This window comes from Capricornis sumatraensis, chromosome 4 (assembly GCF_032405125.1).
Source record: "Capricornis sumatraensis isolate serow.1 chromosome 4, serow.2, whole genome shotgun sequence".
Taxonomy (NCBI): domain Eukaryota; kingdom Metazoa; phylum Chordata; class Mammalia; order Artiodactyla; family Bovidae; genus Capricornis; species Capricornis sumatraensis.
The window spans coordinates 151,020,802-151,047,915 of record NC_091072.1 but is presented as its reverse complement, the minus strand read 5'-3'; the positions used below and the strand labels follow the sequence as shown (position 1 = coordinate 151,047,915).

At 52.4% G+C, this 27,114-nt stretch overlaps 1 protein-coding gene across 4 annotated transcripts; it reads right to left on the bottom strand.

The window, feature by feature from the left end:
* Window positions 1-90: 90 nt before the first annotated feature.
* On the bottom strand, window positions 91-26,343 carry DDX11 (DEAD/H-box helicase 11). 4 transcript variants are annotated; one of them, XM_068969783.1, is made up of 27 exons: window positions 26,200-26,343; window positions 22,795-23,043; window positions 22,043-22,129; window positions 21,648-21,796; window positions 14,748-14,753; window positions 14,108-14,153; window positions 13,223-13,330; window positions 12,945-13,032; window positions 12,346-12,560; window positions 11,708-11,860; window positions 10,664-10,710; window positions 10,263-10,342; window positions 9,396-9,440; window positions 9,236-9,303; window positions 8,762-8,800; window positions 8,489-8,600; window positions 8,259-8,390; window positions 7,679-7,791; window positions 2,826-2,898; window positions 2,435-2,538; window positions 1,828-1,977; window positions 1,501-1,569; window positions 1,321-1,421; window positions 911-995; window positions 608-686; window positions 309-463; window positions 91-226 (listed from the first exon to the last, which is right to left on the bottom strand). In XM_068969783.1, exons 1-27 carry the CDS (start codon window positions 26,341-26,343, stop codon window positions 197-199), a joined length of 2,727 nt encoding a protein of 908 aa, XP_068825884.1. In that variant the 3' UTR covers window positions 91-196. The 4 variants fall into 4 exon arrangements, with proteins under 4 accessions (XP_068825884.1, XP_068825883.1, XP_068825886.1 ...); XM_068969782.1 differs by lacking the exon at window positions 14,748-14,753; XM_068969785.1 differs by lacking the exons at window positions 1,828-1,977; window positions 14,748-14,753.
* Window positions 26,344-27,114: the final 771 nt, after the last annotated feature.

Below are 27,114 nucleotides of genomic sequence, written 5' to 3'. Positions count from 1 at the left end.
TTTCTTTGGGGTCAGCCTGGTTGTCTCCTGCTGGCTGGTCCACCTATTCCTGCATCCTGGCAGCCCAGTGAGTCCCAAAGGGGCTCCCACGGCACCCCCTTCTCAGGCAGGATCCCTGCAGACCAAGCTCACGATGATGTTGCCCATGGGCAGGTGAAGGGAGGGCCTGGCAACCAGGCAGCGGTGCAGCCACCAGTCAGGAAAGGCCAGCTTTCTCTCGATGGAACTGCAGAGAGAAAAAGACCATGACACCAGACTGGGGCAGGGGCGGCAGAGTCTCAGGGAGGCAGGAGACGGGCAGGACTGACCTTCCGCAGAGCAGCAAAGGCAGGGCCAAAGGTAGCTTTGACCTCCACGCGGTCCCGGATCCAGGCCGGCAGCTTGGCCTGGATGGCCGGCGATGCGTACCGTTGGTCCAGGAGCACTATGCTGGCAAAGTCCTTCTGGTGCCTGATGGCCCTGCCTAGACAGAATGGGGATGGGTCTTTCTACCGTGCCCCTCTCCTTGCTCAGTGCTCAGGCTGGAGAGACGGCAGGTGAAACTGCTCCTTCCTGTCACCTCAGCCCGCAGCCAACCCTCCCGCCAGCAGCACCGCCCCAGACTCACCTATGGACTGGTTGACAGCCTTCATGCACAGGTTCTCCACCAGTGCCTTCCCGGGGCGGGCCTGGCCTGGGGCTCTGGGCTGCGAAGGGCAGAGAGGACCCGTCAGGGTTGATGCCTGCCTCCTGTGAGGGGTTCACCAAGGCTCTGGGGCAAGACCAGTGGGCCTCACAGGCACCAGCAGCCAATACAACAGGTGACGGCACGAAAACACCCAGGAGTATGGAAGCACGTCCATCCCTCTGGGGCAAACAGGCACACACATCGAGGGGTAGTTGCGGCCATGGGAGGCACGGGGGTACTCACAAGCGTCTGGTCCAGGTAAGCCATCTTCTCCTGCAGCTCTGGAGACATGATGTTGGGATAGGGCATGCCCACCATGACCACACACCTAGGGTGGAGGCACACATGAGCCGGGGCACATGGGCGGTTCCCAAGGCCCAGGATAAGGGGCCCATCCTCACCCACCGTCACCAGCTTCCTTCGGCCTCTCCTTCCCCTCATCCCTACCACCTGGAGCAAGTTCTCTCATCAGCCCAGATGTCTAGTCTAGACCAAGGAACCGAGTCCTGATCCAGTGAGGGCAGCCTGGTTTTCCAGCTGGCCCCAAAGGGCCCAATCCAGAGTTGGTGAGTCCAGGCCCCTCGCAGTTGTGGATCTGAGCCATCAGCCCAGGTGCAAAGTCAGAGCCCGAGGGGTGAGAAGCCACTGCTTACCGCCCAAGGTCGTCAGAGAAGTTGATGCCTTCGCTCATCTTCCCCCCAACCACGGAGAGCAGCAGGGCACCCGTCTCCGTGCCCCGGGCCTGGCCACAGTGCTGTGGAAACACCAGCCCAGAGCTGCAGCGCCAGACAGTGGGTGCCCCCTTCAGGGGCTCTGGGGACCAGCAGCCTCACCTTAATGCACCTGGAATATTCCAGCAACACCTGCTCCACCCTGTTTGCTTTCTTGGGCTCCTGAAATATCTGAAGGTAAACAGAGAACATCTCCCAGAAAAGGGTCACAGATTGCCTGGGTGTTGGGTCACTCTTAGCCTTAAAGTTTTGTGGGGACTGGAAAAGCCCACAGAGCCGGCATCCTGAAGGGCCCCCTCCGGCCTGGTATCAGGACTGGAAGTAGGGATGAGACACTAGGGGCAGCCCCCACACACGAGGAACCCCGGGAGGAACTCTGGGTGCCACCGTCTCTCAGGTGGTAAGTCCAGCTGAGTGCCAACCACTCACCCTTTTCCTGATGGTCAGGCGGGCCAGCAGGCCACTCTTCTCCCAGTGGGCGCAGACCTGGTGTTGGTACTCGTAGGAGGGGAAGAAGCAGACCACTCCTCCTGGCACCACATTGCACAGGTTACAGAGAATGCGGCCCGTCTCGTCCATCTAGGGAAGGGAGACGAGAGCCAATCCTGCAGCCCCTCCCGGAAGGCTCAAAGCCACGGACCAAGGCCAGGGTGGCTGCGATCGGCTATGGGGTGCGGCCAAGCGGCGCCACCTCAGTGGGTCGTGTGCCACCCTCCCTACCACAGGCCCAGCTGATGCTTCTATGACAAATCAGGCACAGAAAACTGCAGACGGGCCCCTAGAGCTGTGCCCAGCACCCCCAGCCACATAGCAAGAGAACCAAGGTAGTGAGCAGCTTGCTCGTACACTGCTAAAGGGTGAGGGTGGGGCAGCTCAGTCCCTCCCTGGTGGACGTCCACACAGACGCTGCTCAGCGTGTGCCAGCTGAGACGGGAGACCCAGAGCCTGAACACCTGGGACTGGCCAGAGTGCCCCAGCCCTAAATCCATCTCCCACCCCCACGAAGGCCACCGGCAAGCACACTGGCTGGACTGACCATCTGAGGCAGCCCCCTCTTCTGATATGTGAAGTCCAGCATCTGGTTGGAGGGCCCGCTGCAGATGATGAGGGGCAGGATGTGATCTGGAGGGATCACGTGACCTGGGTGAGACCCAGTGAGGCTGAGTCCACGGAGAACGGCCCCCACCCCCAGCCCTGTCTCCCAGACCCAGACCAGCAAGTTACGGCACCCACCCTCCGCCCCGCTCCCACGGAAAACCAACTTGGGATGCCCAGGCCTCCACATGCAGACAGAGGGCCTCAGGGCCAGAAGCTCCCCCCTACTCCCAGCCCTACCACCATGGCTTCCATCAGCCCCTGGCTGATCACAACACATGGCTGGACTGTGACAAGGGCCCCCCGCCACCGCCCCGAGCCTGGGTCCTCACCACAGGAGAACTCTACCACGCGCTCCGCTTCCACCCCGGCACCGGCCAGCAGCTGCTCCCGGAAGTCGGACACCTGCAGACCACAAGGCCAACACCGTCACCTCCCAGAGGGCTGGACCAGGACGGGGCAAGTGCTTAAGAACAGGAGAGGGAGGTACAGGGAAAGCCTGCTAACAGATTCGCTGAAAGAAAAGACAGAACTAACGATAGCCGGTGTTGGCAGCCTCATTCCACCACCTGAGGGAACAACGGGGGAAATTCAGCAACCTGGCAGAGGGGGTCTCAGCCCTGGCTGTGCAACAGAATCACTTTGGAAAAAATATATATATACATGGGCAAGCCCAGCCCAAACTACTGAGTAAGAATCTGTAGTGAGAAGACATGCACATTTGTATTTTTTAAAGGGCTCCAGGTTTTTTCACCTATCAAATGGGCAAAATTCCCCAAATTTGAGTACTCTCTGGAAAATAGGTATTCTTGTAGGCTGCTGGTGGGATGCAGAGTACAGAGCAGAACAACTGGGGAGGGGACTTTGACGGGTGACCCATAGACGGCAGCCCCCCAGGCTCCCCCGTCCCTGGGATTCTCCAGGCAAGAACACTGGAGTGGGTTGCCATTTCCTTCTCCAATGCATGAAAAGTGAAAAGCGAAAGGGAAGTCGCTCAGTCGTGTTCGACTCTTTGCGACCCCATGGACTGCAGCCCACCAGGCTCCTCCATCCGTGGGGTTTTCCAAGACCCTTGCATCTCCTGCATTGGCAGGCAGGTTCTTCACCAGTGAACCGCCAGGGAAGACCCCATAATATAATTTATCTTGGTGAAAAGGCTGAGGAGTGATACCCACACACACCACACACATACACAGTGGAACACTGGAGAGACAGATCAGAAGCTAATTAAAGGGTTACTTATGGGAACAGAAGTTTGGAGAGGAAGCAGTGAGACTGAATATGTGCTGTTACAGTTCTGCCTTCTGAACCATGCAGATGTGGACATCTCTTAGAACATAAGAAAGCAACAAGGCAAACTGAAACTGAAAACAAACCAAGAAAGCCTGGCTACCTATCAAACTTAAACCACAACTGCACAGAGAAGAGCTGGCTTTCCACGCCTAGTGACCACACTCCCTTGGAGGGGCACTTCAAGGGCAAAGAATAAATGCAGGTAAACAAATTCAATCCACAGTTTACTGTTCGAGTGTTGCTATCATTTTACAACTGTTCTAAGTACATTGTGGGACAGAGCAAAGAATTATGTTAATGTGCTATAAGAAACCAAACTGCAGCTTAAGAGGCATTGTGTAAAGTCAAGTAAAATGACTGGTTTTGATACAGAAACATCACTGGATTCACAACTTCTGAAAACTATGTCCTAAGTCTGTCCACTGAAGAGCGGTCATATATAATAACATAGTCATGTAACGGAATAAAGGGCAGCCAGAGTTGGGCAGGATAAATGCCAATTTGCTGACAAGGAAAAACATTTAAGACGTTTTGCTGCTGAGTGAAAAAAGCAAATGACAATAGCAGCGTGTGAAGACACCACCTTTGTTTTCAAAATGTGCCTGTATATCTGTAACAATTACATACGCAAATTCTGTAATAATAATGTACACCAAAATCTGTCTTTTCCTGGTGGAATTGCAATTTATTATTGATTTCCTGTTAGATTCCCCTAAATGTGTATCAGTATGAAATCAGTATGAAAAGGCAAAATGATAGGCTACTGAGAGGAACTCCCAAGGTCAGTAGGTGCCCAACACGCTACTGGAGATCAGTGGAGAAATAACTCCAGAAAGAATGAAGGGATGGAGCCAAAGCAAAAACAATACCCAGTTGTGGATGTGACTGGTGATAGAAGCAAGGTCCGATGCTGTAAAGAGCAATATTGCATAGGGACCTGGAATGTCAGGTCCATGAATCAAGGCAAATTGGAAGTGGTCAAACAAGAGATGGCAAGAGTGAACGTCGACATTCTAGGAATCAGCGAACTAAAATGGACTGGAATGGTGAATTTAACTCAGATGACCATTTTATCTACTACTGCGGACAGGAATCCCTTAGAAGAAATGGAGTAGCCATCATGGTCAACAAAAGAGTCCGAAATGCAGTACTTGGATGCAATCTCAAAAACGACAGAATGATCTCTGTTTGTCTCCAAGGCAAACCATTCAATATCACAGTAATCCAAGTCTGTGCCCCAACCAGTAATGCTGAAGAAGCTGAAGTTGAACAGTTCTATGAAGACCTACAAGACCTTTTAGAACTAACACCCAAAAAGATGTCCTTTTCATTATAGGGGACTGGAATGCAAAAGTAGAAAGTCAAGAAACACCTGGAGTAACAGGCAAATTTGGCCTTGGAATACGGAATGAAGCAGGGCAAAGACTAATAGAGTTTTGCCAAGAAAATGCACTGATCATAGCAAACATCCTCTTCCAACACAAGAGAAGACTCCACACATGGACATCACCAGATGGTCAACACCGAAATCAGATTGATTTTATTCTCTGCAGCCAAAGATGGAAAAGCTCTATACAGTCAACAAAAACAAGACCGGGAGCTGACTGTGGCTCAGATCATGAACTCCCCTTATTGCCAAATTCAGACTTACACTGAAGAAAGTAGGGAAGACCACTAGACCATTCAGGTATGACCTAAATCAAATCCCTTATGATTATACAGTGGGAGTGAGAAATAGATTTAAGGGCCTAGATCTGATAGATAGAGTGCCTGATGAACTACGGACTGAGGTTCATGACATTGTACAGGAGACAGGGATCAAGACCATCCCCATGGAAAAGAAATGCAAAAAAGCAAAATGGCTGTCTGGGGAGGCCTTAAAAATAGTTGTGAAAAGAAGAGAGGTGAAAAGCAAAGGAGAAAAGGAAAGATATAAGCATCTGAATGCAGAGTTCTAAAGAACAGATAAGAAAGCCTTCCTCAGCGATCAATGCAAAGAAATAGAGGAAAACAACAGAATGGGAAAGACTAGAGATCTCTTCAAGAAAATTAGAGATCTCTTCAAGAAAATTAGAGATACCAAGGAAGCATCACTACGAACAAAGCTAGTGGAGGTGATGGAATTCCAGTGGAGCTATTTCAAATCCTGAAAGATGATGCTGTGAAAGTGCTGCATTCAATATGCCAGCAAATTTGGAAAACTCAGCAGTGGCCACAGGACTGGAAAAGGTCAGTTTTCATTCCAATCCCAAAGAAAGGCAATGCCAAAGAATGCTCAAACTACCACACAATTGCACTCATCTCACACACTAGTAAAGTAATGCTCAAAATTCTCCAAGCCAGGCTTCAGCAATATGTGAACCGTGAACTCCCTGATGTTCCAGCTGGTTTTAGAAAAGGCAGAGGAACCAGAGATCAAATTGCCAACATCTGCTGGATCATCAAAAAAGCAAGAGAGTTCCAGAAAAACATCTATTTCTGCTTTACTGACTATGCCAAAGCCTTTGACTGTGTGGATCACAACAAACTATAGAATATTCTGATAGAGATGGGAATACCAGACCACCTGACCTGCCTCTTGAGAAACCTATACGCAGGTCAGGAAGCAACAGTTAGAACTGGACATGGAACAACAGACTGGTTCCAAATAAGAAAAGGAGTACAGCAAGGCTGTATATTGTCACCCTGCTTATTTAACTTCTATGCAGAGTACATCGTGAGAAGTGCTGGACTGGAAGAAACACAAGCTGGAATCAAGACTGCCGGGAGAAATATCAATAACCTCAGATATGCAGATGACACCACCCTTATGGCAGAAAGTGAAGAGGAACTAAAAAGCCTCTTGATGAAAGTGAAAGAGGAGAGTGAAAAAGTTGGCTTAAAGCTCAACATTCAGAAAACTAAGATCATGGCATCTGGTCCCATCACTTCATGGGAAATAGATGGGGAAACAATCGAAACAGTGTCAGATTTTATTTTGGGGGGCTCCAAAATCACTGCAGATGGTGACTGTAGCCATGAAATTAAAAGACGCTTACTCCTTGGAAGAAAAGTTATGACCAACCTAGATAGCATATTCAAAAGCAGAGACATTACTTTGCCGACTAACGTCCATCTAGTCAAGGCTATGCTTTTTCCAGTGGTCATGTATGGATGTGAGAGTTGGACTGTGAAGAAAGCTGAGCGCCAAACAATTGATGCTTTTGAACTGTAGTGTTGGAGAAGACTCTTGAGAGTCCCTTGGACTGCAAGGAGATCCAACCAGTCCATTCTGAAGGAGATCAGCCCTGGGATTTCTTTGGAAGGAATGATGCTAAAGCTGAAACTCCAGTATTTTGGCCACCTCATGGGAAGAGTTGACTCATTGGAAAAGACTCTGATGCTGGGAGGGATTGGGGGCAGGAGGAAAAGGGGACGACAGAGGATGAGATGGCTGGATGGCATCACCAACTCAATGGACGTGAATCTGAGTGAAGTCCGGGAGTTGGTGATGGACAGGGAGGCCTGGCGTGCTGCAATTAATGGGGTCGCAAAGAGTCGGACACGACTGAGCGACTGAACTGAACTGAATTGAAAATGTGTATATTAAAACTTAAGTTTATAAAAGAGAGAAAGATGGTTGTATCTAGCGTGGGTACAACAAGGGGAGGCCACTGCATTCTGGGTCTGAAACTCCAGGACAGCTTTCTCTGGAGAAGAGACCCAAATATCTGTGTCTGCCTGACCCCAGATACTGGCCTAGAGACAGAATAGCAATGCCACCTGGTGGACACTGCTTGGCTGGCTCAAGCTGCACCCCTACCCCACCCTCCTACCCTTCCACCCCCGGCCCTATTGGCCAGGGATCCTTCCCCTCCCAATACCCAGGCGTAAGGCTGGGCCACGTCCTTACTGGCTGCATGGTGCCGCCCGCAATAATCACCGCCCGGCATTCCTTCACCACCTGGGCGAAGTGCACAGCTGGGTTCAGGAGCAGGAACTTGAGGCTGCTCTGGCTGAGGCTGCCTGCAGACAAATAAAGACAGCCACATGCAGAAGGGCAGGCGGGTGCAAGCCAACCAAAACCTCCATCTGTCTGAGACAAAGATGGTGTCCAGTCAGGTCCCCATAGGAGCCACAGAGATGCCGCTTTCTCTTTAAACGAGACCCATTTCATCCCCAGGACAACCACGAGAGAGACGCACAATCGTCTCCCTTCCCACACGAGGGACTGAGGTTTGGGGAGAAACTGGTCCCAGTTACGCAGCTTGTAGGTGACGGGGCCATACTCCAACGCAGCCCCCCGACCCTCACACCGGGCCGCGCAGCTTCTCAGGTAACCTCGCCAAGGCTGGCCAGCAGCCCAGCACCTCCATGTCCTCCTCCTCGCCCCCTCGATGCCGGCGCGGGTCACAGGCGGCCGTTTACCTGTCCTAACCCAGCGAGGTATGAACACCAACTGGAGGTGAAGAAGCCCGGCTCCTCCCAGTTACCTTGGCGGCTCAGGATGACCCGGCCATCCTGGTTGGCAGTGGTGAGAGCCTCGAGGAAGCCTTCAACGTGCATTAGCGGGGAAGCAGGCCGCGGAGACAGGTCCTCTCCCGCCTCTGCGGGGGTGGCAGGGGCTGCACAGAGCAGAGGAAGGGGGTCAGCGACTCCGGACGGAGGACAAAGACCACTCACGTGAGGAAGGCCACAACCCAGGCTGCCCGTCCCCACTCACCCGCCGTCGCCCCAGGCTGCAGGCTCTGCAGGAAGTCCTGGAAGCCGGACAGTTTGGGTTGCTCCATGGAGGGCACCAGGACTGCCCCGTACCTCTCTGTGAAGCCAAGGAGCTGGGATGGGATGAGAGCAGCGGCCGTGAGGGGAGACGGACGGGCCTCTCTGCCCACCCATGAGCTGCCCCCAGTGAACATGGGGACAGGTGCCCCGGCGCTTCTGCAACGCAGGAGAGGGGCATGTGGGGCAGCCTCGGGCTGAGCAGAGGGTCGGGTACCTTTCTGCTGATCTTGCTCTTCTCACAGTAACGCCGCACCTGCAAAAACACACCCGGCCAGAGGCGCCATGAAAATGGATACAGCTGGAGAGAGACCTTCCACATGCCTGGGAGTGGGCCCACCACCCCCGGTGCCAGAAGCCTCCGGTGGCCACGTCAGCCTCCCGCCCGGGGCCTCTCCTCTGCCCCTGCCCCCATTACTGCAGAGAGGAGAAAGGGGGAACCTGGAAGCACTGGCTTATCACACACAGAGAAAAGCGCAGCTGTCATCACAGTAAGCTGATGACCCCTCTCCTCTGACATGAGCTGTGTGCAAGGGTTAAGTTATCCCATAGACCCTCAGGCCTCTGAGCTGCTCAAGGACAGAAGGAACTCACTTTTGATTCCTTCCACAGTCTTCATGCAGAGTCCTGCCTACGGGTAGGGAACAATAAAGGAGCATGGGGGTGCCTACCCCCAAAGGTGATGACCTACCTTGAACAGGTTGATGTTGTCGATTTCGCTCTGGAAGAGGAAGTCGTTGATGGTCTTCAGCTCTGTCCCTGACAACAAACATGCGTGCCAGACGTCCCCCCCGGGGACCAAGGCCTGCATCCCGGAGGGAAGCTCACCAACAGCTGCCGCCCGTTCTTACCTGCCTGCGAGAGGTTCTGTGTGTTGGGATTTTGCTTAATGTTCCCTAAAAAAAAAAAGAGAATCAAACAGGTCAGGACAGTGGGCCCGGCCCCTGTCCTCTCCCTCTGCTCTGTAGTTATCGAGCGAGAACGTTGCTGTCTGAAGGGGTCTTCTGCCATTTACAGCACCCAAAGGACCCGTTGGAGGGGGGCAGGATGTCCCGAGGGCCCGGAGGTCTGACCCACATGTTCCATGTACAGCCCGAGCCTGGCAATGTCACCCTTTGCAAGGCAAGCACAGGGCCCCCCACCCGCATTCCTACAGGCGTGAGCAGGAGACCCCCAGGTTGCAGGGCAGAGACCAACTGAAGAGCGCCGAGCTGAGATCCCCTGGAAACTCCCCTGCCCTCCGCACTTCAGCTTCTACGGGTAAAGGGACTCAGCAAAGGGATGCTGCCACACAGAGGAAGACAAAGGAGCGTGGGGCCAGGAGCCAGGGACTCCAGTCCCTCTCGCTGGGCTCATGAACCAGCGGCCGGCCATGCCCCTGCCCCAGGCTTCAATTACTGCCCTGAGGTTGAGCACGCCTATGCCACCCTCCTCGTGGGAGCACCGAGCCCTGAGTCCCAGCACCAACAGGGTCATACACATGTTTATAGCACAACATGTGATGGGTTGCTGCCACCCAAGGAGAGGGCCTGGCCAAGTAAAAAGGACTCAGGACAGGAGCATACACAACCAGGTTCTAACAGACATCTAAGCGGGGACAGATGAGGATTTCTAAATCAATGGCAGCGACGATGCCTGTGACCGGAACCCTGGAGGTGCTGACTGGCATCCGGGGACCGGGCTCCAGCAGACTCGGGGCGGGCGGGGAGGCTCCTCACCGCCCAGCACAGCCACGAACTTTTCCAGCAGATACAGGAGCTGCTTGATGTACATCAGGTTCTTGGCCTTCAGGCGCTTCCTGGAAGGGGGGAAGCCCAGGCATATCAGTGGGAGGGATCCCAACTCCCCTCCTGGTCCCGAGCTGGGACCTTCCTGTCTGCCACCTTCCCAACTGGGGCATGAGCTGCAGCCAGCTCTCCCAGAAGACAGGCTGGCCAGGCCCCAAGGCCTCCATGGCCTAGTGGGGTGCAAGCCCAACGAACCAGGAGGTGAAGGGCATGCTGGCCCACTGCTCTGAGCCCAGGCCAGAGACACCCCACGATGCCTCCTCTCGCAGGTAGGCTTTGGGGCACCAGGGCTGAGCGGGGCCTTCCCAACCCCCTAAGAGGCAGCGTCTCACCCGTATCGTTCTGTGTACTGGAGCAGCTGGCTGTGGGCCTGGCAGAGCTGGGGGAGGAGACAGTGCGGGTGAGAGGGCGGAGCAGACCTGGGCAAGCCACCCTGGGCAGTGACAGTGACCCCTGGATGCCTGAATGTGCCAACTCAGGACACTCGGGGCAGTCGAAATGCAGGGGGAGCTGGGGCAGACCAACGTGTGGCTTTTCAAGGCCCTTTGGCTGGTGGGGCCAAGAGACGGGGGGAGGCAGACTGCTGCTGTGGCGTCCAGTGAGGGTCAGGGAAAAGGCCAGATGGCAATGCTCGCACGTAAACACCTCTGCTAGTGTTTCCTGGGACAGGAAGGACACGCTGTCTGCTGAGAGAGACGGTTCAAGGCAACCCTCACACCCTGGCCCAGGTCTGTCGAGGGGAGCATCATGTGGGCTTAAGGATCAAGAGCCAGTGGTCAAATCCACTGACCTCAAAGTCGCTCAGTCGTGTCCAACTCTCTGCGACCCCCATAGGTTGTAGCCCACCAGGCTCCTCTGTCCATGGGGATTCTCCAGGCAAGAATACTGGAGTAGGTACCTACCTATTCCATTCTCCAGGGTATCTTTCTAACCCAGGGATCAAACCCAGGTCTCCCATGTTGCAGACAAGATTCTTTACTGTCTGAGCCTCCACGGAAGCCCTCAGGGACAGCGCTCAACCTCCCTCAGACTCCACGCTCTCAGAGTTAACAGGACCAGCCCGATGCAGTCAGGGGGCCCCGCCAAAAAGGTGCAAGGCACGTAACAAGCAATCAACAACAGCGGCTGTCAACCGTCTCCAGCATCCCTCACGGCAGTGTCAACAGTAACATCCAGCCACGCGAGGACCCGCTTCTCACACCCTGCCACTCTGACCTGGAGGCCTCGGGTGACAGGGCAGGGAGGACCACGCAGAGTGCCCACAGCTGGGCTGGGCCCAGTCCTAAATCCTGCTGGGGGTCCCAGTCTCAGCTCAGCACACGCCCTGCACCCCACACCAGGCAGGCCCTGGTCCGGGAAGATGGAGGCCTACCCACCTGGGAACCTCTGACCTCTATGCTGTGGATGTTGGTGATGGTGTCAATGAGGTTGTGGGCCTCGTCGATGACCACCACCTGGCCCTGCAGCCGTATCCCCGCTGCCTGGCGAGTGGGTGCGTGCAGCAGCATCTGATAGGGGAGCACCACCAGCTGGAGGGGAAGAGAGGGCCTGAGGGGGCGGGACCCCCTTCCTCCCCCAGGGGGGTTGGCCCAGCCACCTTGCAGCCCCAGTGTGCATGGTTCCACTTCCCACCCAGAACACATACAGGGACATAGAAGAAAGCTAGAGCAGCACGCTGTGACCTGAGCATGAGACCCTGCCTAGAAAGCCTGTGGACCAAACAGGAAACAGATACAACTGCAGCCCAGTGGACCACTGGCAGTCGTGGGGAGGGGCTGGGACCCCAGCTGCAGAGGCCCTTCTGTGCCCCTGGAAGTGGTGAGGGACCTGGGGGAGGGGGCTGGGACCCCGGCTGCGGAGCCCCTTCTGTGCCCCCAAGGCAGCCCTGGGTTCTGGTCCTGGAGCCATGAGACTCTAGGAAAGTCAACCTCTCAGCTTCAGTTTCCTTACCTGCAAAATGGGCTCAATACACTATCTCACATAAAACCACCACCGCCCGACCCCCGGTCTTCACCTGGGCTGCGGGAATGGCGAACCGGCCCCCGTAGTAGGGACAGGCCCGAGCTTCCTTGCCCAGGGCCACCAACTGCTCGACATCCTTCACCCCTGCCAGGACCTCGTCCCGGAGGAGCTGCAGCCGCTCGTGGCTGTAGAAGGGGCAGGTAGCCCTTGGCTCCTGCCTCCGCCTCCTCCTCGTGGGCTCCTCTTCCTCAGTGATGCTCTTCCTCTCTGAGGGGCACAGGGGCAAAGGCAGAAAGCCACAGCTGTCCCGGGGCCAGGAATGGTTCTGTACCATCCAGACCTGTTCCCACGGGGCGGAGCCTATGGACCTTTCAGAACTGCTGCTTATGATCCCATTGAAACATCCCAGCATCTTATTGTCTTTCTAGAAAAGGTCTACAAAACCATCTCTCAGCCAGGGTTTTGGGCTAGATCTGGACTAAAAAGCAGACAGGCTCCTCTTCCCCACGTGAGGCTCTTTAGGAAGGAAGTCGGGTCTGCCTTGCCCTCGCTCCCACCACTTCCCGCATCCCTGGAGCCACTCCCCACTCCACTCCCAGCACCGCCCTGGGCTGCAGGAGGGTCCCAGAGGCCTGGAGCATTGGCAGCTACCATGCTTGCTTCTCTGCATCTCCACACAGCGGTCATTGATCAGCTGCACTGAACCCAGCTTCCGCACATCCCCATTGACACACAGGTTCTGTAAGACCGAGGAGAGGGCAAGAGAAACGGGGCTGCCTGAGTGACACGGAGGGAGCCCTGACACCTGCCTGCCCTCCCGCTTCCTTCCAGGGACCAGCACGGCCTCTCCTGCCCTGCGGCCTGCCTCAGCCCCACGGTGGTCTCTGCCTTCTGGGATGGAAACCAGTGGGATGGTACCAGGCTCTCACCTGCCGAGAGCCCAGGGAGACCAGCCGGGTATCCTGGCCAAAGGGGCTCTTCTGTACCTCATGCACGAACTGGGCCAGCTGGGAGTGCGTCCGGCTGCAGTAGTAAATCTGCCCGGGGAGGGGGTATCGGGGGAGACCGTCACTCCAAACACTCCGCACAGGGAGGAGGGCCGGGGCCCAAGAGGCCAAGGGAACGGGGAGGGCGGCCAGGACTCAGACGTAAAAAAGGCGACCACCCCCATCTCCCTACCCCCGGCAGACCCCAGGCGGCCCCCGCCCCTGGGTCACGCCCGGCTTCTGCTCCAGGTGCGCTGCGGGGCTCGGTCATGTCAGAAGAGGGAGTGTCCCCTCAATGGCAACTCAGACACCAGAAGGACTGAGAGTCAGAGGTATGGGGGTGGGGGTGAGGGTCCACACACACCTCCCAGGGCTCAGGGGCTGGAGGCTGGGTGGGGATAAAGCAGGAGGAGGCTGAGCTCAGTTCTGTGTGCCCCTCTAAGAACCAGGAGAGGAAAAGGAGAGGGGGGGATATCTAATGTCAATAGAGAAAACCAAAAGTCTTCAGTGCAGGAAGCCGGAGCAGCGTCAGAACCACACAGGCCTCCCAGCCCCCAGGCAAATGCACACTCAGACCAAGGACAGGGGCCTGCCACCACCTACCACCCCCTGGAGACCGGGGGCAGAGCACTCGCCGCCCCCCACCCCCATGGAGACCTGAGCCCTTGGCCCAAAGGCTGCCCTTCGACACCCTGAGGCGCAGGCATCTCCCGGGGGCCCTGCCCGGCGAGCACTCGGAAACTTGGGGGTTGGAGACATGGAGACAAAGCTCCAGCCTCATCCGCAGACCCGGGTGGCTCACCTGGGACCCAGGACCCTGTGTCTCACCTTCGTTACGTGTTCTTCGTCCAGGTCATCTTCATCCACGTCCACTCTGAGAGGAAAACACACACGCACGGAGAAAGTCTTCTCAGACTTCAGTTTTTGTTTTTATCCACCCAGAAATTCAATTTTTTTTAAAGGCATTAGGGTACATTGCCTGAGGCTCTCAGAGAGGGGTTATCAACAGGGCCAGCCTCCTGGTCCGTGGAGGGCTGTTCGGGCAACTCTGGGATTTAAACCACAGGTCACCCAGGACAAAGCTGGCATGACCCCCATGAGGGGCTGGATGTGGGAGGAGGCGAAGCACATCCTGTGGGTCAGAACCAGGGGGCATGTCCTCAGAGGCTGGTATCTCAGGACGCAGGGCATCGAAGCCACAGAAGCTAAGCTGCAGGATCAGGGGCCTGGCTGGACCCTGAGGTGCACTTTCTGGTTGAATATTGACAAACTGCACTCGAGTTCTTTACCATGTTCCCCAGGGGCCCCCAGGCAAGGAGCAGGAGAGCAGCCAGCAATCCAGGGATGGGGAGGAAGGGCCATGGGGCACTAGCTGCTCCTGTCTCCCCAGAGCAGGATGGGGTGTGGAGAGCAGCCTGGCACCTTAGCCCTGGGTGGGGTCACAAGTGTCTTGGCCAGGTGCTGAAACCTGTGGCTCAGGGCAGGCCTTTGAGCACCAACACAGAAAAACCCCAGGGCCAGGTGGCTTCACCGGTCAATTCTACCAAATAAAGAAATAATGCCAATCATTCTCAAATGCTTCCAAAAAAACCAAAGAGGAGGGATCAGTCCCAAACTCATTTCATGAGGCCAGTGTCACTCTGATACCAAAGTCAATAATGACACAGAGGAAAACAGAATTGCTGGCCAAGATCCCCACTGAATACAGACACAGAAATCCTCAACAAAAACACCAGCAAACCAGCATGTTAATGCATCATGCTTCATGATCAAGTAGGATTTATCCCTCAGATGCAAGGATGTGTCAACATAAGTAAATCAATAAATGTCATAAATCACTTAGTGGAATGAAAGATAAAAAAGATTATATGATCATCTCAGTAGGTGTAAGAGAAGCATTTGACAAAAGTCAACACCTGGGGCTTCCCTGGTGGCTGATGGTAAAGAATCCACCTGCCAATGCAGGAGACACGGGTTTGACTCCTGATCTGGGAAGACCCCACATGCCGTGGAGCAACCAAGCCCAAGCATGATGGCGAAGCCTGTGTCTAGAGCCCAGGAGCTGCGACTCCGGAAGCCCGCACGCCCTAGAGCCCGTGCTCCGCAACAAGAGAAGCCGAGGCAATGAGAAGCCCAAGCACCGCAACTAGAGGAAAGCCCGCACAGCAAAGACCCGGCTCAGCCCAAAATAAACCAATAAAATTTCTGTTAAAAAAAAAAAGAGCTAATAGCTCCAAAAAAGTAATCAATGTCCTCTCATGATAGAAATTCTCAAGAAACCAAAGAGAAGGAGCCTACCTTAACACAATGAAGGCCATTGGCGACAAGCCCGCAGGTCACATCACACTCAGTGGTAAAGGCTTTTCCTCTAAGATCAGGCACAAGGAGGCCCACTCTCACCACTCCTGCTCAGCACAGTATTGGAAGTCCTAGCCAGAGCAATCAGGCAAGAAAAAGAAATAAAAGGCATCCAATTTGGAAAGGAAGAAGTGAACTGTCTGTTTGCAGATGACATGGTTTTATATGCAGAAAACCGTGAAGATGTGACCCAAAAACTGTTAGAACTAATAAAGAAATTCAGTAAAGGAGAAGGTGGCAGAGGATGAGTTGGTTAGATAGCATCACTGACTCAATCAGACATGAATCTGAGCAAACTCCCGGAGAGGACAGGGGAGCCTCGAGTGCTATAGTCTATGAGGTTGCAAAGACTCGGACACAAATTAATGACTGAAAATCAATAACTGGCATAAAAGCAGATGCACAGACCAGTAGAACAGAACTGAGAGCCCAGAAATCAACCCCTGTGTATACAACTAACCTGAAAAGGAGGCCAAGAATACTCAATGGAGAAAAGACACTCTCTTCAACAAATGGTACTGGGAAAACTAGATACTCACAAGAACAAATGAAATTAGACACCTTCACATACCACTCACAAATTAACTCAAACTTGATTAAAGACTTGAGATGTAACCCTTGAAACCACAAAACTCCTAGAAGAAAACACAGGGAACAAGCTCCTTAACGTTGGTGTTGACAATGACTTTTCTAAAGATACGAGAAGTATAAGCAACAAAGCGAAGATCAACAAGAGGGGCTACTTCAGACTAAAACGTTTCCAGACAAAAGAAAAAAAAATCAACAAAATGAAAAGCCAACCTATGGAATGGGAGAAAATATTTGAAAATCATCCATCTGATAAGAGGTTAATTTCTAAAATATATTAGGAACTCCTACAACTCAATAGCAAAAAACCAAACAAAAAAAAAAACCCCATATAATCCAATTTTAAAATGGGCAGGAGAACTGAATGAACATTATTCCAAAGTAACATACAAATAACCAATAGGTACATGAAAAGGTCAAATCCCTTATCATTATACAGTAGAAGTGATAAGTAGACTCAAGGGATTAGACCTGATAGAGTGCCTAAAGAACTATGGACGGAAGTTCACAGCATTATACAGGAGGCCGTGATCAAAACCATTCCCAAGAAAAAGAAATGCAAAAAGGCAAAATGGTTGTCTGAGGAGGCCTTACGAATAGCTGAGGAAAGAAGAGAAGTGAAAGGCAAAGGAGAAAAGGAAAGATATAACCATCTGATGCAGAGTCCCAAAGAATATCAAGGAGAGATAAGAAAGCCTTCCTCAGTGATCAGTGCAAAGAAATAGAGGAAACCAACAGAATGGGGAAGACTAGAGATCTCTTCAAGAAAATCAGAGATACCAAGGGACTATTTCATGCAAAGATGGGCTCAATAAAGGACAGAAATGGTATGCATCTAACAGAAGAAGGTATTAAGAAGAGATGGCAAGAATACACAGAACAACTATACAAAAAAGATCTTAATGACCCAGATAACCACGGTGATATGATCACTCACCTAGAGCCAGACATCCTGGAATGGGAAAGGCAAGTGGGCCTTAAGAAGCATCACTATGAAGAAAGCTAGTGGAAATGCTGGAATTGCAGTTGAGCTATTTCAAATCCTAAACGATGATGCTGTGTAAGTGCTGCACTCAATATGCCAGCAAATTTGGAAAACTCAGCAGTGGCCACAGGACTGGAAAAAGTCAGTTTTCATTCCGATCCCAAAGAAAGGCAATGCCAAAGAATGTTCTCACTACTGCACAATTGCACTCATCTCACACAGTAGCAAAGTAATGCTCAAAATTCTCCAAGCCAGGCTTCAACAGTACATGGACAGAGAATCTTCCATTTCAAGCTGGATTTAGAAAAGGCCTCAGCCAATATCCTCTGGATCATCAGAAAAGCAAGAGAGTTCCAGAAAAAAACATCTGCTTCAGGGACTCCACTAAAGCCTTTGACTGTGTGGATCACAACAAACTGTGGAAAATTCTTCAAGAGATGGGAATACCAGACCACCTTCCCTGCCTCCTGAGAAATCTGTATGCAGGTCAAGAAGCAACAGTTAGAACCGGACATGGAACAATGGACTGGTTCCAAATTGGGAAAGGGGTATGTCAAGGCTGTATATTGTCACCCTGCTTATTTAACTTCTATGCAGAGTACATCATGCAACATGCCGGGCTGGATGAAGCACAGGCTGGAATCCAGACTGCAGGGATAAATATCAATAACCTCAGCTATGCAGATGACACCACCCTTATGGCAGAAAGTGAAGAAGATCTAAAAAGCCTTTTGATGAAAGTGAAAGAGGAGAGTGAAAAAGCTGGCTTAAAGCTCAACGTTCAGAAAACGAAGATCATGGCATCCGGTCCCATCCGTTCAGTCAATTGCCCTGTCGTGTCACTCTTTGCGACCCCATGGACTTCAGCACACCGGGCCTCCCTGTCCATCACCAACTCCCAGAGCTCACTCACACTCATGTCGATCAAGTCGGTGATGCCATCCAACCATCTCATCCTCTGTTGTCCCCTTCTCCTGCCTTCAATGTTTCCCAGCATCACGGTCTTTTCCAATGAGTCAATTCTTCACATCAGGTGGCCAAAGTATTGGAACTTCAGCTTCAGCATCAGTCCTTCCAACAAATATTCAGCATCAGTCCTTTCCTTTAGGATTGACTAGTTTGATCTCCTTGCAGTCCAAGGGACTCTCAAGAGTCTTCTCTAACACCACAGTTCAAAAGCATCAATTCTTTGGCACTCAGCTTTCTTTACAGTCTAACTCTCACATCCACACATGACTACTGGAAAAACCATAGCTTTGACTAGACAGACCTTTGTCAGCAAAAGTCTCTGCTTTTTAAAATGCTGTCTAGATTGGTCAAAGCTTTTCTTCCAAAGAGCAAGTGTCTTTTAATTTCATGACTGCAGTCACCATCTGCAGTGATTTTGGAGCCCAAAAAAATACAGTTTCTCACTGTTTCCACTGTCTCCCCATCTATTTGCCATGAAGTGATGGGACCAGATGCCATGATCTTAGTTTTATGAATGTTGAGTTTTAAGCCAACTTTTTCACTCTCCTCTTTCACTTTCATCAAAAGACTCTTTAGTTCTTCTTAGTTCTTCTTCGCTTTCTGCCATAAGGGTGGTGTCATCTGCATAGCTGAGGTTATTGATATTTATCCCTGCAGTCTGGATTCCAGCCTGTGCTTCATCCAGCCCGGCATGTTGCATGATGTACTCTGCATAGAAGTTAAATAAGCAGGGTGACAATATACAGCCTTGACATACCCCTTTCCCAATTTGGAACCAGTCCATTGTTCCATGTCCGGTTCTAACTGTTGCTTCTTGACCTGCATACAGATTTCTCAGGAGGCAGGGAAGGTGGTCTGGTATTCCCATCTCTTGAAGAATTTTCCACAGTTTGTTGTGATCCACACAGTCAAAGGCTTTAGTGGAGTCCCTGAAGCAGATGTTTTTTTCTGGAACTCTCTTGCTTTTCTGATGATCCAGAGGATATTGGCTGAGGCCTTTTTTAAATCCAACTTGAAATGGAAGATTCTCTGTCCATGTACTGTTGAAGCCTGGCTTGGAGAATTTTGAGCATTACTTTGCTACTGTGTGAGATGAGTGCAATTGTGCAGTAGTGAGAACATTCTTTGGCATTGCCTTTCTTTGGGATCAGAATGAAAACTTTTTCCAGTCCTGTGGCCACTGCTGAGTTTTCCAAATTTGCTGGCATATTGAGTGCAGCACTTACACAGCATCATCGTTTAGGATTTGAAATAGCTCAACTGCAATTCCAGCATTTCCACTAGCTTTCTTCATAGTGATGCTTCTTAAGGCCCACTTGCCTTTCCCATTCCAGGATGTCTGGCTCTAGGTGAGTGATCATACCACTGTGGTTATCTGGGTCATTAAGATCTTTTTTGTATAGTTGTTCTGTGTATTCTTGCCATCTCTTCTTAATACCTTCTTCTGTTAGATGCATACCATTTCTGTCCTTTATTGAGCCCATCTTTGCATGAAATAGTCCCTTGGTATCTCTGATTTTCTTGAAGAGATCTCTAGTCTTCCCCATTCTGTTGGTTTCCTCTATTTCTTTGCACTGATCACTGAGGAAGGCTTTCTTATCTCTCCTTGATATTCTTTGGGACTCTGCATCAGATGGTTATATCTTTCCTTTTCTCCTTTGCCTTTCACTTCTCTTCTTTCCTCAGCTATACGTAAGGCCTCCTCAGACAACCATTTTGCCTTTTTGCATTTCTTTTTCTTGGGAATGGTTTTGATCACGGCCTCCTGTATAATGCTGTGAACCTCCATCCACAGTTCTTCAGGCACTCTATCAGATCTAATCCCTTGAATCTATTTGTCACTTCTATATAATCATAAGGGATATGTATAATCATAAGGGATTTGACTGAGGTCATACCTTAATGGTCTAGTGGTCTTCCCTACTTTCTTCAATTTTAGTCTGAATTTTGCAATAAGGAGTTCATGATTGGAGCCACAGTCAGCTCCTGGTCTTGTTTTTGCTGACTGTATAGAGCTTCTCCACCTTCAGCTGCAAAGAATGTAACCAATCTGGTTTCACTGTTGGCCATCTGCTGACGTCCACGTGTAGAGTCATCTCTTGTGTTGTTGCCTTTCAGAGTGTTTCAGCGTTGTATCTTTTTGTTTTTTCATACTGTTCATGGGGTTCTCAAGGCAAGAATACTGAGTGATTTGCCATTCCCTTCTCCAGTGGACCATGTTTTGTCAGAACTCTCCACCATAACCCATCCGTCTTGGGTAGCCTTACATGGCATGGCTCATAGTTTCATTGAGTTAGACAAGACTGTGGTCCACATGTCTGGTCCCATCACTTCATAGCAAATAGATGGGGAAACAACAAAAACAGTGATAGACTTTATTTTCTTGGGCTCCAGAATCACTGCAGATGGTGACTGCAGCCATGAAATTAAAAAATGCTTGCTCCTTGGAAGAAAAGCAATGACCAACCTAGACAGCATATTAAAAAGCAGAGACATTACTTTACTGACAAAGCTCCATCTGGTCAAAGCCATGGTTTTTCCAGTAGTCATGTATGGGTGTGAGAGTTGGACTATAAAGAGAGCTGAACACCAAAGAATTGCTGCTTTTGAGCTGTGGTGTTGGAGGAGACTCTTAAGAGTCCCTTGGACTGCAACAAGATCAAACCAGTCAATCCTAAAGGAAATCAGTCCTGAATACTCACTGGAAGGACTGATGCTGAAGTTCCATTACTTTGGCCACATGATGCGAAGAGCTGACTCATCTGAAAAGACCCTGATGCTGGGAAAGATTGAACACAGGAGGAAAAGGGGATGACAGAGGATGAGATGGTGGGATGGCATCACCAACTCAATGGAGCTGAGTTTGAGTGAGCTCTGGGAGTTGGTGAAGGACAGGGAAGCCTGGCACGCTGCAGTCCATGGGGTTACAAAGAGTCGGACACGACTGAGCGATTGAGCAGAGCTAAACATGAAAAGGGGTTCAACATTGCTCATCAACACAGAAATGCAAATCAAAATCAGCATTTCTAGTTCACTCAAGAAATAACAGCGCACAAATTAGACACCTATGAGCGTGGACCAACAGAAGCCTTAGGTTAAGAAAAACTCAGCCTGACAACAACTAAAGGGCTTACCTCACAAGCCTTACACAGCTTGACTTGGTGCTAGAGCCTGAAACTTAGAGTCAGACCAGCGGGGTTCAAATCCCCAGCTGGTGGCCCTGGCCCAGGCCTGGCACCCTGCTGGACCATGGTGCCCTGAATGCAGAGCCGAGATGCAAATACCGCCGAGAGGAGGGAGCTGCCCGAGCAGGCAGAGAAAGGGCTTGCCGCTGTGGGCATCCTCTGTGCCATGAAGAGGGGCCTCGCTGCAGAAGAGGGGGGCCGCCTCTCGTGGTGGAGGAAGGAGCTGCTCCCTGGAAACCTGCGCAGACCCAGGCAGGGCAGTGGGTGGAGGTGATGCTCTTACCCACTGGGCACTCCTTTCTCCTCGTCGCTCTCATACTCTGCGAGGACCAGCTCTTCCTCCCCAGAGGCCACCTGCTCAGGCTCTGTGCCTGCAGCCAGCATCTCCCTGCTGAGCCGGAGCAGACGCTCTGTTTCCTCATCTTCCTGTCTCTGTGAGAGAGAGAGAAACCTTGGTGCTGGTGTCCCACGCGCAACGAGGCAGCATCAGGCAGCCATGGCCAAGCGCAGTGCGCCGCCACTGACATGGGCCTCAAGTGACTGGTGCCAACGCTCCTGTACCAGTCCTTCAGCTCAGGCTGCCCCGCTCCCAGCGAAGCGGCCGAGGGCCCGGCTGCTCACCCCGACCAGCCACACGGGTGGACACCGCCTGGACATGGTCCCAGGGACCACACTCACCATGCGCTTGGCTGCGAACCGGAGCTTCGCGTTGTGACGGATCTGCTGCAGACGCTCTTCTCGCTTCTTCCTCCGGACCTGCTCCTCCTGGAAGGGGGAAGCCAGAAGGGAGACTCCTGCAGGAAGCCCGGGAGCAGGCCCCTTCTGGAGCCGGGGTGCCTCAGTCCAGGGCTTTTCGCCTCTGGGCAGCCTGCCCTGCCCTGCTGGCCTCCAGTCGCTACAGCATAGCCAGCAGACCCTGAGCCCCCGGGCTCACTGTAGAAAGGACATACTTGCATCCAGCATGGCCCTTAAGGGGTCCAATGCCAGGGAAGCCAGGTCCGTGCTGCCACCAGCAACAGTGCGGTTCCTCTCCCAGCAGTGAAAGGGAACTGCTGCTAAAGAACCCGCCTGCCAATGCAGGAGACCCGGGTGTGATCCCTGGGTTGGGAAGATCCCCTGGAAAAGGAAATGGCAACCCACTCCAGTATTCTTGTCTTGAGAACTCCATGGACGGAGGAGCCAGTGGGCTACAGTCCATGGGGTCGCAGAGTCAGACATGACTGAATCGACCTAGCACATACTCATGAACACCAACCTAGAGGAAGCCTGGTGACATCAGCTAACACAGACAGTGAGGGCGCAGCACCACCCACCCGGAGGTGACCAGAGGACCCACAGCAAGGACACGGGCTGTCCAGCCTCGGGATTCACCTGACGTCGCCCAGACGCCCCATTTCCCGGACTGCCCACCTCCCATAACCCAATCTCACCTTCAGTCGGTCCACCAAGTCCCTTTCTTCCTTCTTCTGCACAAACTGAGTGATCCAGTCGGGCTCTCCGGTGGCCTCTGGGGTGCCTGGGCTCCCCTGGCAGGAGGATGGGGGACCCAGGGCTGGGGCCAGCCCATCGCTCGAGGTGGGGGCTCCAGCCTCCAGCAGACGCTCCTCCTCTTGGCGTTTCTTCTGTTCAAAGTCGCGGAGCCAGGAGAGGGCCCCGCAGATGAGACTTAGGGATTTTCCCTACAGGAAGAAAAATCCTCTCAGACATAGAAGCCAAGAGACCCAGCTTCCCGAATGACCTTTCCTGTTGTAATAAAGCATCTGACGTTAAGTATCAGAGGGTGCTCCAAGACCCGCTTCTGAAAGGAAGAAAAGGGAAGGGAACTGGCCTTTTCCTAGAGCACAGCTAAGAAAAAAGGAAATATAAAAGTGAAATCCTTTAATTATATGTCTTCACTGTTCTTCAAAGAATAAAAGAGGCTTATCAAGCTACCTGTAAGTACCGCAAGTCACCACAATAAGAAGAATGGCAGAAACTGAATAAATAGCCCAGAAAATGAATTAACCCCCGCCCCCCAAAAAGGGGCACGTCATGAAGTCCTGAATAGGACCTGCTGAGGCAGAGATGCAGTCAACATATCTGTGCAGACAGAAGGTGATCGGCCCCGGGAGTCCCAATGCTATGAAATTTTGAAGCAAACCAATTGTTCTGGAGAATACATCTGTTGCTTTAAACATCAGACTTTTCCCTGGAGGTCCTTGACGTGCGTTGAATTGTGTCCCCCTGACCCTAGTGTCTCAGAACGCGGCCCTGCTTGAAAACAGACATCCTGAGTTAAGAGGGGGTGGGCCCTGATCCAGAGGAGCAGCGTCTGTGTGTATGTTCTCGGTCGTGTCCGACTCTGTGCAACCCCATGGACTGTAGCCCGGCAGGTTTCTCTGTCCATGAATTTCCCAGGCAAGCACACTGGAGTGGGTTTCCATTCCCTTCTCCAGGGGATCGAACCCATGTCTCTTGCATCTCCTGTATTGACAGTCAGGTTCTTTACCAGCTGAGCTACCAGGGAAGCCTGTGTATAAAACAGTACCCTTGCATAATAAAAAGGGGAAACGTGGACACAGAAGCAACGAAGGCAGACAACGTGAAGAGACGGGAAGAAGCTTGCTGTCCACATGCCCAGGAGAGGGGCGTGGACAGATCCTCCCCCCAGGCCCTCAGGAGGGACCTTGCCGACACCTTGATTCTGGACATCTAGTCTCCAGACTGTGAGACCATAAATTCCCACATTCACACTGTCTGTGGTGTTTTCTCACAGCAGCCCGGGCGGGCAGGCAAAGAGGATGACTGTATGATGAGTTGTAATGTTGAGACACCACTGGATGGTGAAGAGAAGAACAGATGTAAGTACACGGAAAGTGACACAAATCTTTAAAAGACAACTACGGACTTAAAAGTTATTCAAGAGAGGAGAAAAAAAAGAGACCGAAAATATGTAACTGAAGCAGGAGGGTGGGCAGAGGGACGCGAAAGAGGAGGTCAGAAAGCTCCATCTTACCTATGGCGAAGAGGCTCCAGTGACCACAGCCAGTAAAGCGAAAAACAGCAGCATCGGCTTGTGATTCAACATATGCAAACCAACGGCATTTAAGAAATAGATAAGAGAGTTAAAAGCACCGGCCCAAGGAACCAAGTTTGATAAATGTGACTTTTTAAACTACACACACTGTTCTTTGATTCAATGTTTCATGTGACTTTAAAGAGAGGAGGACAAGGGACCTCCCTGGTGGTCCAGAGGTTGAGACTCCGTGCTTCCAAACAGGGGGTGCAGGTTTCCTCCTTGGTCGGGGAGCTAAGATCCACATGCTGCATGGCATGGCCAAAAATAAATAAATAGAGCTTCCCTGATGGCTCAGTGGTAAAGAATGCGCCCGCCAATGCAGGAGACACAGGTTCCATCCCCGATCTGGGAAGATCCCACATGCCCCAGAGCAACCAAGCCCATGCACCACAGCTGCTGAGCCTGTGCGCTAGAGTCTGGGAGCTGCAACTACTGCAGCCCACCTGCCCTAGAGCCCAGCCCTGCTACAAAAGAAGCCACTGCAGTGAGAAGCCTGCACAGTGCAACTAGAGAGCAGCCCCCACTCACCACCAGAAAAAAGCTGAAGCAGCAAGTGAAGACCCAGCAGAGCCAAAAATAAATACAAAAAAATTATTAAAAAATAAAGAAAGAAAGAAAAAAAGAGAGAGAGGAAAAGATGCTTCCTGACATCAGGTGAGACAGATGGTCAGATGAGGACTTGAACATCCTCAGATCTATTTACAGGAAGTCGCTTCTGATCCCGGTCAGTCTTTCGGTGGGTTGGGAGGGGAGAAGTCCCAGGTGCTGCATTATTTATTTATTTTTGGCCATGCTGCATGGCACCTGGGATCTTAGTTCCCCAACCAGGAATCAAACCCATAACCCTGCAGTGGAAGCGCCAGGGAATTCCCCACAGGCACTGGCTGTAAATGGAGGGCTGGAGACTGGCAGAAAGACTCTGCTTTGACAACTCCTCAACCTGCACAGCATCCTCGTCCCACACAACATCCTCATCCCACATAGCATCTTCGTGACCCAAACCGTGTGAATTGGCAGGAGGGAGTCCCTCCCACTCACTGCGTCTGAAGGAACAAAACGGAACCAGGAGAGGGGCCCCGTCTGTGTCTCCCCAGGAAAAGATGACACACTCCCATCAGCGGGTGAGAAGACATGAGTCACTTTCCTCTGTTCATTCAGTCAACACACACATTACCACCCCAGCCCAACTGGGCCAAGCTCCCCAGATGGCAGGGACACAGAGTCGAGGCCCAAAAGGTCCTCCAGGAGGTCACAGCAATGCCCACACGGGCAGCCCACTGTCACACAGCACTTGCTGCAACAAGAAAGTGCAAGACAGGAGCCAGACCCCAACAGTCCTCAGTGGTCAACCTCTAATAAACCCCCTCCTTCCAGGCAAGGAAGGAAAACGGAGGGGCTCCAGACAGGGTTACTCTGGCCCTTGGTGGCCCAGTTTGTGGAGAATAAACCCATATTTGATCTGTGAGTAAGCTAGAGTAATTTCTATGTTTCTCAGTTGTGTGCCCAGAGTAAGATGGAAGGTTTCAGTGCTCCAAGTTGTGGTTTCCACGGCCATTCAAATTCTCATTTGTCTCTAGCCTAATTTTTCTGTAACCCCGGGGCTGTGTTTAACTGTTTAATAGACAGGAATGACTTACTCAGAATGATAAAACAGAAACAACGACCTTTCTAAGCTTCACACCATGACTCTCTGTGCAGGCAGATAAGCATGCTGGTGGCCTCTGACTTGTCATCAGCGTCTCCCCAGACCTTCTCAGGTCCCACTGGTCATACTTACAGTGCCCGTTGGACTCTCAAATATCCCAATCTTGCCAGCCTCCAGCACCTGGTACAGCGCTGCCATGAAGTCTTTCTGGATGGCATATGGTGTGAAGGGAAACGGGAAGTGGACGCCACCAGCCTCCTGGGTCTCGTCGGCCATAATCCTGGAGGGAAAGAAAGCCGGGAGCTCTCTGATGGGCAAGTACTGGCCTGAGATCGAGAACAGTTCCTAAGAGCAGCCTCAGTACTAGTCACCCACTTTCTCCCCAGAGGGGACCATTTTTGGCAAGCAAAGATCATGCTCTCTCCAACTGCGGGCCTATCCATAAGGCCTGGCCAGAGTCGCAGTTCATCCAGACACTCATCAAAACTGGACACAGGGGAATTTGACCCAGGCAGCCCTAACAGAAACCCCTGCCGCTCCACTTGCCTGCACACCTTTGTAAGGGCCTGGAGATTTCCCCTGGATAGCCAGCCTATCATTATTTCTGCAGCCATTACGCTTTGTCTCCCACGCCTCCCCGCCACGCCTCCCCGCCACGCCTCCCCGCCACGCCTCCCCGCCACGCCTCCCCGCCACGCCTCCCCGCCACGCCTCCCCGCCACGCCTCCCCGCCACGCCTCCCCGCCACGCCTCCCCGCCACGCCTCCCCGCCACGCCTCCCCGCCACGCCTCCCCGCCACGCCTCCCCGCCACGCCTCCCCGCCACGCCTCCCCGCCACGCCTCCCCGCCACGCCTCCCCGCCACGCCTCCCCGCCACGCCTCCCCGCCACGCCTCCCCGTTCCGTGTTGCTGCCGCTGCTAAGTCGCTTCAGTCGTGTCCGACTCTGTGTGACCCCATAGACGCAAGCCCACCAGGCTCCCCCGTCCTTGGGATTCTCCAGGCAAGAACACTGGAGTGGGTTGCCATTTCCTTCTCCAATGCATGA